The sequence below is a fragment of the Centroberyx gerrardi genome, chromosome 3, assembly GCF_048128805.1.
Source record: "Centroberyx gerrardi isolate f3 chromosome 3, fCenGer3.hap1.cur.20231027, whole genome shotgun sequence".
Lineage (NCBI taxonomy): Eukaryota > Metazoa > Chordata > Actinopteri > Beryciformes > Berycidae > Centroberyx > Centroberyx gerrardi.
In genome coordinates, this window is record NC_135999.1 from 25001410 (window position 1) to 25015084 (window position 13675).

The 13675-nt window shown below is 40.6% G+C and overlaps 2 protein-coding genes across 5 annotated transcripts in view; both read left to right on the forward strand.

Moving 5' to 3' along the window:
- LOC139917216 (ATP synthase peripheral stalk subunit d, mitochondrial-like) overlaps positions 1-6116 on the forward strand; it is a 232760-nt gene extending 226644 nt beyond the window's left edge. Inside the window, exons 1-6 of one of the 2 annotated variants that reach the window (XM_071906300.2) lie at positions 2344-2392; positions 3631-3759; positions 4537-4633; positions 5162-5233; positions 5538-5600; positions 5933-6116. In XM_071906300.2, coding sequence (XP_071762401.1) covers positions 3638-3759; positions 4537-4633; positions 5162-5233; positions 5538-5600; positions 5933-6064 — 486 coding nt within the window. In that variant the 5' untranslated portion in view covers positions 2344-2392; positions 3631-3637 and the 3' untranslated portion in view covers positions 6065-6116. Of the gene's footprint in view, positions 1-2343; positions 2393-3628; positions 3760-4536; positions 4634-5161; positions 5234-5537; positions 5601-5932 lie in introns of those variants that run through there. The other variant, XM_071906301.2, reaches the window with a different exon arrangement.
- An 876-nt stretch (positions 6117-6992) lies between these two features.
- pnpla6 (patatin-like phospholipase domain containing 6) overlaps positions 6993-13675 on the forward strand; it is a 34225-nt gene continuing 27542 nt past the window's right edge. For all 3 annotated transcript variants that reach the window (XM_071906296.2, XM_078290880.1, XM_078290879.1), the window contains exons 1-2: positions 6993-7037; positions 11914-12002. In XM_071906296.2, coding sequence (XP_071762397.1) covers positions 11955-12002 — 48 coding nt within the window. In that variant the 5' untranslated portion in view covers positions 6993-7037; positions 11914-11954. The remainder of the gene's footprint in view (positions 7038-11913; positions 12003-13675) is intronic.

Consider the following 13675-nt stretch of genomic DNA (forward strand, 5'->3'; position numbering starts at 1 on the left):
ACATCTTGAAATATAGAATTGGATGTATAATTGGACTGAGTGAATTAACACGCTCTGCCCAATTATACAGCCTAGTTCAGATGTGTCCAGTGTTGTGGATTCACAGGCCCAAACCACTCAGGCGACAGTCCAAATGTGAATGTCAGGTTTTTAAACGACATGCCTTAAATATCTCATTCCAATCGAACCACCGTGTTCCTTATTGTTATATACTCATGTTTGTGAAACTGGACATTTCAAGCTTGTCGAGACATGAACGCAATAACCTACTGTAGCGAGAGAAAAAAAACTGCTTAAAAGCAACAAAAAAGTACTTAAACGGCGTCAGTGCCTTAAGACCAGCGTGCTCTCTAGATAATCACTTGAAGTGTTTCTCCTCATTCACCATTTGACTGTTTGTGTCCTCGGGTAAAACTGCAGTTTCCAGCAGAGTTGCTGTCTGAATGTCTCTTTCCTTACAGCAGTTCCTTTCATGAATTCTATATTTTGTAAACCTAAGGAGCAAAATTATATTTTAGAAAACATATGTATTAGGTAAATGATTTTTTTTTACTTTCACAACGTGGCCTTTATGGGAGTGATATGATAAGGAATAGATTTTTTCTTTTCTTTTTTTTTTTTTGAGAAATTTTGCTGTAACGATGTAAATAAAATGTGTAGTGTTCATAAGGCCTGCGGCATCGCTTGAAGAGCACGCAGGAAAGTGGTATTTATTGAATATCTTTGTATCTGTACTGTGTACATACATTCTCCTATCTAAGTCTTCAGTTACTTGTAAAAACTGATTTCAGTAAATAAACAATATAAATTACAGGAGTTGGATGTGCCCCGCTCATTGCAAAGCCTTTTGACTGTTTTCGTTTTGGTCGACAGGTTGTGGGCGTAAATGAATATGAACTGATACAGACTAACAATATAATCACGAGAATGGTCAATTTTTTTCAACGACTAATAACAAAATAACACTCAGGCTATACTGTAGGCTATAGGCCTGTGCATAGTGAATCAGTGTAACAGGAGTGTGGACATGGGCTTTAGGTCCATATTAATACAAAGCTTATTCTCCACAGTTCCTGAAAATGAGACTATTCCTGTAGCTGACATAGGCCTGTATGATTTAGATATATTTATTTTTTTTAAAAACTAAAATCTGTGTTTGGTAAGTGCAGGCCTTATACATCGACTCTATAGGCCTACCATCGGTGTTAGGCTACCTAAAATTGCATAGCCTCATCTGCATTTATTTTAGGCTATTGTTATTATTAGGCTATCTTATTTTAAAAAGGCCCAATAGGCTAGTCGCCGTTTATTGTATCGCCTGCCATACCATTAGATACATTATGTTATTGTTTGAGTAGGACTGAATGCTATCCATTTTTAGTTAAAGTCGCACAACATGCATAGGCTGTCATTAATTTTTTTATTTATCATTGAACGCATTGACAGTAAATTGTCAGGCAACTTTCAATTGTAACGTAGGCTAATAAGCTAATATAAATCGTAAATCAAATCATTTGTGCCCCTATTCTATTAAAGTGGTCGTTTAGCTTATAGACAAAAATCTCCTTGCCAGTAGGCTAAAAGCAAAAAAAAATTTCACTGCAAATAAATATCTCCATAGGAGAGCTTTAGTACAACTGAAATGAGAACAACTTTATCCCGATGCTGCCCATTTCAAGAAGCGCCTCTGCCCACCTATCATGCCAAATGCGTGTCTAGTTGCTACCTTCAGGTGCTATCGGAAATATCGATATTATGAGGTGAGCGCAAATGAACAACCCAACACAGTAACTGATACAACTGGGAAAGTGACAGTATTCTATGATACGACAAATGCCAACATATGCGATTTAGGAGGCGAAGAGCATAGAGGCTGTGTCAACAATTGATGATAAAAGTATATATTGTTATTGTAAATAATTGTTTGGCATTCCGTGTAAGACATTAGTAGACTATTGTATTTTCACGCTTTGTTTTGGTGTTAGTGCTCATGCTGTTTGTGCATACTTATAGATCAACATTTGACTCATGGATTAATTAAAAATCACTTACATGCCTGATGCAGATTTTCTCTACTTCATTTTGCCACTGCAGCACAAAGTAGTCCTAGGCAGCTTTTTAATGAAACAACAGCCAAAACCACTTTTGTTGCAGAGTGCATTTTGTTCTTATTTCCGGTTAAAAGCACTTGAATGCCAAAGTCGTTGTTAGGACATCCCAACTCAGATCGAGAGGCTTACGATGACAATTGAAGGCAACATAGGACTATAAGTAAATGCTCTGCTCCTCCAGCAGAGGGCGGCAGCGGGCTCACTGCTGGGGTATATTCCTATACGAAGAAGAAGCACTTCCGCAGTTGCGCACTGTCAAACAGAACGCCTGGTGCTGCGAGGTGAGTCTTTTGAGAGAGCAGTTTATTTAATGATAGAACACTAAATTAAAATCACATTAAACGACGCTTCATCTAACTCACGCATTTACCACGCGTGCACGAGATGCAAAACTAAACGTCGCCTTCATTTGGCATTTTGGGAAAACACTGGTGAACAGACCGTATTCTCTGACCTTGGCTAGCTACAATGAGCTAACGTTAGCTAGTCTGTCAATGGTCTTGACTTTAACGGTAAAATCAAGGACCTACCGTCGTTGCGTGCTGTCAGTCACTTAAATAAACATATATATCTGTCTGTGTTTTGCTCTGAAAAACATGCTGTATCATGGAGTGCCTGCCTTGTTCTGCCTAGTCTCCTCTTTAGCTTGAAGGACTTAAAGAACTAGTCTGTCTTTACTGCAAGTTAGCTAGCTTACATAATTAAAAACACTTAAGTGAATAAGTGACTGCATAAATGTCACTATCTATCATACTACCTGCGTTGCTTGTCAGCGTGATTTTCGCAAACAACAAAGTGACCCCAGCCTGTGCATGCCACGCTTTGAATTGAGTTGTTGCAATGTAACGTTAAGTGTCTACTGTTGGGGAGTTTGTGAGGACTAAACACAAGTTCCCTCTGTTTTTTTTTTTTTTTTTTTTAAATCTTTATTGAAAAAACATTCAACTATACAAACAGTGCAGACATGTGCTCAGCATAGTAGTAGCCTATACAAAGAAACAAGAATATGAATTACATGCTATTCTTCTTTAAAGAGTTCACTGTACAGTTTGACAGTTTTATTACTTTCTTTAGTGTTTATAAGTTTGAGAGTCTTAATATATTCATTAAATTCACATAAAAATCTAGTGAAACTGGGGGTAACTTTTGTTATTTTGCATTTATGGATGTGAAATTTACCATATAGAATCAATAAGTTTACAATTAATTCAATGTTATATTTATCCTGTTCAAAATGTGTAATGACATTTTTACACTCAATTTTAATATTATGATTAGTTTTACACAATATATAATCTGCTATTCGAGTCCAAAAAGTAATTGTATGTATACAATGGTAAAATAAATGCGTTAAGGATTCTGGTTCATCATTGCAAAAATTACACTTGTTTTCAATATCTAAAAATTTGGAGAAATATAGATTTGTTGGATATATATTGTGTAAAATTTTGATGTGTACTTCTTTAATCTTATTTGTAATAGAGAATTGATATGGTAATAAGTTCCCTCTGCTTTTCAGAGTCAGGATGGCAGGTCGCCGTGTAGCCCTGAAGGCCATTGACTGGGTGGCGTTCGCTGAGCGGGTCCCACCCAACCAGAGGGGCATGTTCAACGCGCTGAAGACCCGCAGCGACGCCATCGCTGCCAAGTCAGTGGTACCAACAGCAGGCTTGAGAAACAACTGAGTCTCTGCACACAATTGAGGCTTTGTGTTTACCAATTGGTAGAGTCTGCATACCCCCTGAAAGTGTCAGTTTCTCTCACCATGGGAGGACGTAGTGAGCAGTGTGAATCAAAAGTGTATTGGAAATATTGCTGCTTGGTGGATCATATATGTTTGCTCACTGCAAACATTAAACTGCTGGAATTCTCAAATAAGTTTGACGTGATGTTGTCTCACATACAAAGAGAGAAACAGAACGGCACAATCAGGGCTAAAGTCAGAACTAATTAATTACCATGTTACTTCGACATTTTTCAAAGAGGGGTTTGGTCAAAGCATGCACCATTGTCAAATGTGTGAGGAAAAAAATTCAAAGCTGCAAAGGGTGTCCGTGGCAAAGGTCAAATTACTTTGCTTGACATTTTGTTTGTTCTTTACTGAATCTTGCATGCATCGTATCATGTCCTAATTACTACCAGAGTATTGCACTGGGTTATTCGTTTTTCATTTGGATCTAGTCTCCCAAGAGTCCTTTCATTAATAATAATAACAGAAAATACATACGTACAGTAACTTACATATACAGATCAAAAATAATCAAAATCCCAGTAGAAAAGGGGGAAATAATAATAATTTTCTTGCCAGTACTTGCCTTGCACACACCTATTATTTCTTTTTTTGAACATGCATGCTCACACTTTGGTTTCCATCACTTGCCCTCCTCTGTCATCTCTTACACTCCTTCCATCTTTCTCTCTACAGGCTAACTTCCCTGCCAGAGACTCCTGCAGTCATCGACTGGAGTCACTACAGGAGCGCAGTAGCCAGACCTGGGATGGTGGATGAGTTTGAGAAGAAGGTGAGCTTGACTGGAGGTTGGCCAGTTCCATAGGTCATTATACAGTAAATGTCTTATCCTATGAGTGTCCTGTGTAAGAATCGCCATGTCATATTGACTGGTGGTCATCCAGCTCAGTCATAGTTATGTTAGATAGCAGTTTTTTCAGCATTTGTTTATGTGTTGCAATGGTAACTAGTGCTGAAACAATTAGTCGATTAATCGATTAGTTAATGGACAGAAAAACAGATTTTCATTTGTCAAGTAAAAATACCAAACATTTGCTGGTTACAGCTTCACAAATGCTACGATTTGCTTGCTTTTTTTCATTTCAAATTATTATAAATGAATACTTTGGAGGTTTTTTTGAAGACATCACTTTGGGCTCTGATAACTTGTGATGGGCATTGGTCATTTTTTTACATTTTATACACTAAATGTTTAATTGATTAATAGAAAAAAATAATCAATAGATTAATTGATGAAGAAAACAATCGTTAGTTGCAGCCCTAATGGTAACTTTGATGTTCCTCTTCTTTATGCACACAGTTCAAGGCCCTGCAGATCCCTGAGCCTGTCGACACGCAGACCAACGCCATCAATGCGCAGGAGGCTGAGGCTGTAAGTGGCCGTTTGTTTATTGGTCAAATTTCAGCTCTGTTTCAGCAATCTAGAACACTTTGAGGACTGTTAACTTGAATATTGTTGCTGTCAAACCAAGATTGGCAATCATATATTTTTGTGAGTGTGTGTATATAATGTCTATAAATGGTCCAAGGGTCATGAAATTTCCTCAACACAAAAGGACAAAAAGAACACAAAAACTCAAGAAGTTATGAAGCTTTCAACATGACAGCAGTGATGTATTTTGTTGTTCTCTTCTTCTTTTGCATCATCAGAGGTAACGATTTGTTTTCTCCAACAGAACAAAAGTGCATTGGCCTATATTGAAGAATCTAAAGGGCGCATTGCTCAGTATGAGAATAAGGTGAGACTCTGAAGTGTATACATCGCTAAAACGCCTCCATAAGATGCTTCAGGGAATTTATACTGGGGGAAGAGGTATTGCATAACAGGATATCATGGTGGCTTACCGGCCCAAGGTGCATAGCATGCACTTGTGCAGATTTCTAATTTAAAGCACAACCTTTGTTGCGTGCAGTTCCCTCTCTCTGTGTCCCATCTTTTCCACTGTAATCTGTCAATAAAACAGAAATAGAAAGAAATTGAAAAATGTTTTGTAGCTTCACATAGACACACACCAGTTCTCTTTGCCTTTTCCTTATTCTCTCTCTTTCTTTCTGTCCTTTTTGTTCTCAGCTGGATAAGTTCAAGAACATGATCCCCTTCGACCAGATGACTATCGAGGACCTCAACGACACCTTCCCCGAGACCAAGCTGGACAAGGTCAAGCACCCCTACTGGCCACACAAGCCCATCGCCGACCTGTAAATGCATCACTGGAGGCTCACCTCACAATAAAGATTATGTATTTTAATGAGAACCGTGTGATGGTTTGCTTATTTAATAAATACATGAAGAAAATGTGTATGGCAGTTGTTTTGAAATGTGGTCAACCCAGTGAGTAAATCAACCCGTGTGTGTGTGTGTATATCTGTCTTTATTTGTTCCCCATTGGTTACACTTAAGTAATGTATAATGAGTCTTCAGCCACGAGAGGGCAGTGTAGGCACATCTTCAGCTTTACTTTGGATTTGTCTTTGAAAGGTGAGCCTGGGGGGTCAAAACAGCTAATTTTCAACATGTCGACATTTAATAAGGACGTATGATTAGTCTGCTTTTCTTTTGGATTAATATCTCGCCGCTGTATTATGGAAGAGAAGTGTCAGATGACCTACATTGCTGTGCGTCCCTCCCTACAGTGGGGATTAAATCAATCATCTCGCTATCAAGGTGGGGTTCCTGATTCAATTAGCGACAGTTTGAGATATGATACAGCCGGATACAGTACAGGATGCAATCAGGTTTCTCATTGTAATGATAAGGCTTAGATTAAAGATTACTCCAAATAATTATATTTTTATATATTATATATATTTTAGAACAATAAGAATTGCGATAACATTCACCAAATCAAGTTGCGGCGATGTAATGCGGTGGATTAAAATGTATCTATGTATAGGTAAGGTAACATGTCAATCACTGCTGTTGCTAGCCAATTACAGATCGATTGATTGTGTTCCCCAATGATTATTGGACACTGAAATTATATTTCCATAAAGGTGGGTGGGACATCTGGCCCCGGCCTCATCTTTGTATTTCGATTGGTGTAGAGTTACAGATTCTCAGTTCCTGATTGGCCAGAGTTCTTGTGCAAGTAAAATAGGAGGGGCTTCGTGAGAGATGATTTCCGTAATGTGTTGTTTGACAGCCAGTAACGATTGACGGGAGTCCCTCAGTTCAGGTAAGCTCATAAATCCAAATGTCTTCCTTTAATAACCTGTCTGTAATGTATCGACCTACCTCTAGTCGGGTTTGTCTTAGCTAGTTGCTTGATTGTAGAGATTTTTGTTCAGTTTTGGTGAGTAACCAGTGGTGAATAGTATCCGTTCAAGTGTGTCAATAGAGCTGAGATTGCGCTGAACTGTCCCCGCGGAGGTCAGAAGAGAAAGAAAAGGCATCAGGAACGATCTCAGTCTCATCCTTTCTGCTGGTACCGAGCTGTATTATCTCCACATAATGATTACAGTAAACCGCCATCGATAGCGTCAATTGCTAATCTAGCTAGCTAACGTTTGTCAGTGTTTCTAGAGCATCATAGACTTAGCCAACGTTAGCTACCAGTAACTACAGATTACGTTAAATACGACAGCCAGCTGAGCCAAGTGCCCCCTGCCCTGTCTGGTGGAAAGATGCTTAATTTCGCCGTTTTCAACCCGTGGATTTAACTGACGACTGCCAGTAGTGTTACCAGTAAACGTTAAATGTTTTGTGCTAGTGCAAAAGATACATTTCGTGTTCTTCTGTGAACGGGTACCCAGGCCTACAGCTGTTTCCCGGCTGTCACCTATAGGTTTAATGTAACTGTTAGCTAGCTAGCCGAGTTTAGTCCCACTGCGTCAAAACAGTCTCCGTTTCCGCCGGCGTGAGTAAAGTCGTAGAGAGGTTCAGATGGAGTTTAATGGAGGAAAGGTCCACTGTGATATTCTGTTAAGCGACTCCCTGTCAGCTTCCCATGTTTACAACACGACCAAACAATCCTGCCAGGTGATTTATGAGGGGTCTGTAAGGAAACACCCCAGGGTGCAAATTATGCAAAACTATTTTGGCAGGAGGGAAATATGAGCTGATCTCGTCCTCTGACTTAACCTTGGTAGTCAGTACTGACACGACTATTTGCCTATGCTATTATCCATGTGCCCATTTAGTTGTCATTTGCTGAAACCTGAAATGACATGCTAGTTATTGCCAGGCCATAGACTTATATTAGTGTGCACGATTGGCTAGACTTTCAGGGTCAAAGGTGATGGACCAGTTCGTGTCTAATCCCGTTTCTGTTCTCTAGGAGAGTTTGCAAGTTTGTGTTGGGAATATAGCACACTCAGCCAAAGATCTTTTTCTATGTAACCTTCCTCTTTTACGAAAGGTGGAAACTTTGTAACTTTTGTCCAAAAGATATTTATCTGGTAAATAAAGAAATAAAGAAATTGCAATCTGTGCAGAGAAAATCAACAAATACTGTATATTTGTGCCAGTACACCATTTTGAATCGTTTCATAATGCACACATGACACCTTCTAAGCATACATCTATATAGTCTAGGTTCAAACACATTACAACTCCCCTAACACCTATAGGCTTGGTTGTTATTGTTATTGTGAACCCCATGGCCCAGAGAGTGTGTTGTGTTAAGTGAAAACAGACCTGGTTGTGTCCGGCCCTAGACAGTGGAGGTCAACACTAGCTTCATTGTCTCTTGAGGACAATGGGAGTAGGCCTGCATGGAGGGAGGCACTGCTAGGAGGCTAGAGGTTGGCTACTGTCTCAGCTCAAGGAGAAAGCTGGCCTGTGCTTTTGTTACTGTGTTATTATCATGTATGAGGCTGTGTATAAACCGAAGCAAACTGTGATGTGTAGCAATAAGTTGTGGTCAACTTTCTGATGTGGAACAGTCAAGGCCTTCCTTTTGGTGTAGAAGGTGCTACACTGGAGGCAAGGCAGAAAACTGTTTTCAAAATACACAAGCCAGTTTCACTGCTTAACCAGGCAATTTTCAGAACGTAGAACCTCCAAATCATGGTTGGCTACCTGCCCAAAAGGCCGATAGAGTAGACTGAAATAGCAGCCACAGCCAAAATTTGCTAGCATTTGTCTGGTGTTAATTTCCCAATCTTGAGTGAATGTCAGACAAACAGCAGGTCATGTGAAGTTGCCAGACACAAATTTTTCTTCCCTTTGCATATTCACATTTTCAGTTTCTGTTATGAGGTCTGGGAAACTAGCCTATTAGCCTATAAATGCTTATAAAGACAGGAGGATTGTGTCATGTTAGTGTAGTTTTAATAAACACATATTGTAATGTTATAAGTCAGTATTGGACACCAGAACAGCCCTGTTATGTCTATATTAAGATTCTCAGTTGAGAGAATATGGCTCTGTTGAAGCCGTGTGAGTCTCACAGCAGCATCCTGTGGTTTGTTTTCTGACAGACGGGCTTGCTGTATGTAACATGACACTCCATCCTGAGCCTTTCACTGATTTAATTTCATCTGCACAGCAGTTCAGCTGCCCGCTCCCAGGCACTGATGTCATAGATTAGGGTAGGAAATACAATAAGACCAAAGATCCAGTTGATGCTGGCTTCTGTTGTTATTACTCTGTTGTTATTAGCTACTTTAGGCTAGACAATATCATTGGTAGGTATTTGCCCCAAATTTTTGTAGGCATAATATCAGCAGAACACATATCCACAGATCTCATTTGTTGCCTAAATTCCGATTATGAGAAATTAATGAACAAAAAAGGCTTCTTGTCATCACTGTTGAGTGAAAGACAAGGTGCTTGTTACATGCTATCACATCACATTTTATTGGCAGATAACATGGTAATTGATTATTTTGCCCTTTAAAAATCAACATCAATATCTCATGCCTCTATCCCTTCTTATAGCCTATCTAATAGCCTATTTGTAATCTACCCTATGGGTAACATGCTGTCTTCTCTCTAATGGCCCCAGTATTATCTGCCATTGGCCGTTAGCCGCTTGCTTGTTTACAGGCTACACACTACTCAGTGAACTAGCCTACTTTGTATGCCCTCAGCAAGTATAGAGCCTATGTTGTTAGCCCGCTTGTTGTCCCACTAGCTCACTTTCTGCTGGAGAGTAGGAGTGGGAAACCGGTGGAGTTCAGTGAGCTAAGCTAGCCTAGCTGTTTATTTGTCCACAGACAGTGAATGAAGCCTGTTGTCCCAGCTACATATGCCTGTGTCAGCTGAATCAGTCTGTATTAGCAGAGGCAGGCAGGGAGGTGGAATGTGGCAATGCTGGATGGACTTTTGGAATTATTGCTCCAGTACAGTTGCTCTGGTTATACTGGGCAGCTCCCAGATGTGAATGAGTCTGGTTATATGACTGTGTAGCATGGCAGTGACTCCTAGAAAAGAGCATGTGTACATAGCAAGACTCTTCCCTGAGTAAATGAAGGTTAAAAAAATAGATTTATCATCTCATAAGTGAGATATGAGAGAGAGAGAGAGAGAGAGAGAGAGAGAGAGAGAGAGAGAGAGAGAGAGAGAGAGAGAGAGAGAGAGAGAGAGAGAGAGAGAGAGAGAGAGAGAGAGAGAGAGAGAGAGAGAGCCCTGGTAAACTGGAGCAGACAGAGACTGTTTGCTGCTGACTCTGTCAATCAAGCCTCATCCAGGAAGGGAAATAGAGGGAGAAAGAAAATCTATTTTTAAGTTGGGAGGGTGAGAGCAAAAAAATAAAACAACAAAATTACAATACTCACTAATGCCATGCCCAAAATGGAAGAGGCTGCATTTTTTTTCTCAGAGGGAAAGACCTCTCAGATAGGTTCGTAAACAAGGTATTCTGGTCCTGTACAGAATCCCTGGCTAACACATCAAGTTGTACGTTGGAGACAATCTCTCCACCACTACTACCAACACACACACAGACACACACAAACACACATTCACACAAACACACACACACACACACACATGTTAAAAAAAAAAAAAGAAATTCTGTAGAATAACTACAGCAATTGCAATTCATTCAACAATCACATTTTTCATTATGATTTCTTTTTGTCAGTATCATGCTGCCCATTCTGAAATGCTAAATCCCCAAAAGAAGTAACCCAAATTGATGGGTAGGGTAAGAGGATCATCCCTTGGGGAGATGGATGGGGAGGGGAGGATGGATGGATAGAAAGAGGGGAAGGGGTTACCATCTGGGTAGGATTTTATCTGGTATCTAGACAGCCTGTGTGTGTATGTGTATGTGTGTGTGTCTGTCTGTGTGTGGGTGTGGGAGAGAGAGGGAGAGAGAGCCTCTGACCCAGTGTTCTCAGAGGGGGGGGGGGGGGCAGTGCTAGCGGATGCAATAATTTGATTCTTCTAAAGCTCAGAAAGAGGGGTTTTGAAGGAGAGATTAAGTATGGGTTATTACAACCCAGAAAGTTAAAGAGTACAAAGAGTCCAATTATGGGCTCTGTGAAACCCTCTGCCCACGGGAAACCTCTGTTCGTACTCTCTCTCTGTGTCTTCTTACGTCTTCTGCTGGTTCACTTCACTGGTTTCTGCAGCGGCTTGGAGCCATTCACTGTTTGTGCATGTCTGCTTACATGTGTCTATGTGCGTGTGCATAGTAAAAATAATACATTTTATCTACCCGCGTAAACACATCTCAAAGCGCTACAAGAAAAAGGCAGTTGAAAGCAAGTGAAACACAGCAAGAACCAAACAAAAACAAAGCGATGGGGGTAAAAACAGTGGTGAGGTAATTTCGTAGTTCACAGAAAAAACATTTCTGTAGAAAGGTGTGTCCCACAGGCAGGGAGCGGCCTCACAATCAGCGTTTCACTTGCTTTTAATTGTGTTTTGCGTGAGGGTATGAGTGGATGTTTGTGGGGTGAAGTTCCTAGTAATATGATGGTGCATTTCTGTGGTTGCACTGGAAAGTCAGGAGAGGAGGGTTTTAAATTCAGTGCGTGTTCGTGTGTGATTTCGTGTGTATGTTTGCTCCTGTGTGTGTGTGTGTGTGTGTGTGTGTGTGTGTGTGTGTGTGTGTGTGTGTGCATATCTGATGAACATTTCCTTAATGTGTTTGTTTCCAGTGGCCGTTGATGGACCATCCCTATGAAGAGGCGGGGTTAGAATGGGACAGAGCACCTCGGAACAAAAGGTCCAAGGAGACACCTCCGAGGTTGGTGCACAGTTTTGTGTTTACTTCGTGTATTTGCACGGTGATGAAACACAGAAGTCACACGATATAATGCAGTGGGGAAACACAATGCTGAAACACAGAAGAGAAAAGACACCACAAATTTGGGTAGTTGAGAGATTAGGATAAAACTAGAAATGAGACGGAGTGCATCGGAATAAGAAGTCCAAGGAGACGTCTAAAAAAACATCTCACTTCAAAAGAGAAAAGGGGAAACACACACACAAGAACAAACACAAGAAAAACACACACACACACACATGTGCATGCTTTATCTGAACCTAGGAAAATGATGTGATTAGCATGAGATTAAAATAGCAGAGAGGTTCAACTTGATCTAGCGACATCTAAGGATACAGAAAACATGTTTACACCGCTCAGCCCGGCTATCTAGTACTGCACAAACTGAAGGGAATTTTGATAGTTGTATACAGGCTTGCAGTTTTTCAAACTCCAAACAGTTTGTGCTTACACTTCCAGACTCCATTGCACTCAGAGCCTCCTGTGAACCATCAGCTATCAGCTAAAGTACACTGGTGTGTGCACATGCCTCTGCCTGTGCTCTCACCATCTGTCAGTCCATCGTCAATATCCCCGGTCTCCAGCCGAGGCCTTTTAATGCCAAATGATCCTCGCCTCCCCCCACCAATCAATAACCACTGATAACAGACATGCAGTCTCTGATTGGCTCTCAGTCAGAGCACTAAAAACCTATAGGACTTCCTCTAAGAATACTGTATCTGATGACTAGCTAACCACACACACACACACACACACACACACATGCATGCACATGTCTTGGGTTCTGATAATACAGCAAATCAAACAAGATTATCTTGGCCACAGGATCTTTCCACTCCCTACAGCCTGGCTCTGAAAACATTTCCTTGATGAGTGAAGAAGTACTTGACCTGATGTTATTGAACTTGAGTGATAAAGGTCTCATTGATCAAGCTAAAGGGGAGGGCTACTCTGCTTTCTATGAATAGGTTGGGTTCCTATTATCTTCCTCTGTGGCCTACTTGTTTGAGGAAAACAATGCATAAGATTAGAATAGACTTCCTCTTTGTTGTTGATTATTTTCTGTTTCTTATTTTTTTTTCTCCTCTTGTGTTCCTTTGCTTTGTTTTGCTTTCTTTCTTGCTTGCTTCCTGTCTTTCTCTCTGTATGTCTCTCCCTCTCTCTCTGCCTCACCCCAAGCCCATCTCTGTCAGATTGCATTATATCTTGTTGTGTACCTATGGGCCTGTATGTAGAGAAGCTTCATCCTATCATGTGAGCAGAAGACTGTGTTATTCCTAACATCCATCTCTGACTGACATACTTAAGGCAGTGCCACAGACTGGTGGAAATCAGTTAAGGCTAGGTCACACTAGATGGGTTTCACGCCTATTCTAAGCATGACTTGACCATCCAGAGTGAAGGAGTGACTCAGGGCTGGGAGGTGCAGATTATCCTGTAGTGTGAACAGGTTCAAGACTGGAGACTTTGGCCCTCCCGATGACTGACGAGTCAGAGCCCTACAAGATCCTTTCCCATCGTCTTTTGATTTTGTCGGGCCCAGTTTGTGCCCAGTAGTGTGCAAGTATTTACTCTTACTCTTTAGTCTGTACTCCTCTCGTCGGGCAAGATTTTAAATCTTGTTGTGTGACCTG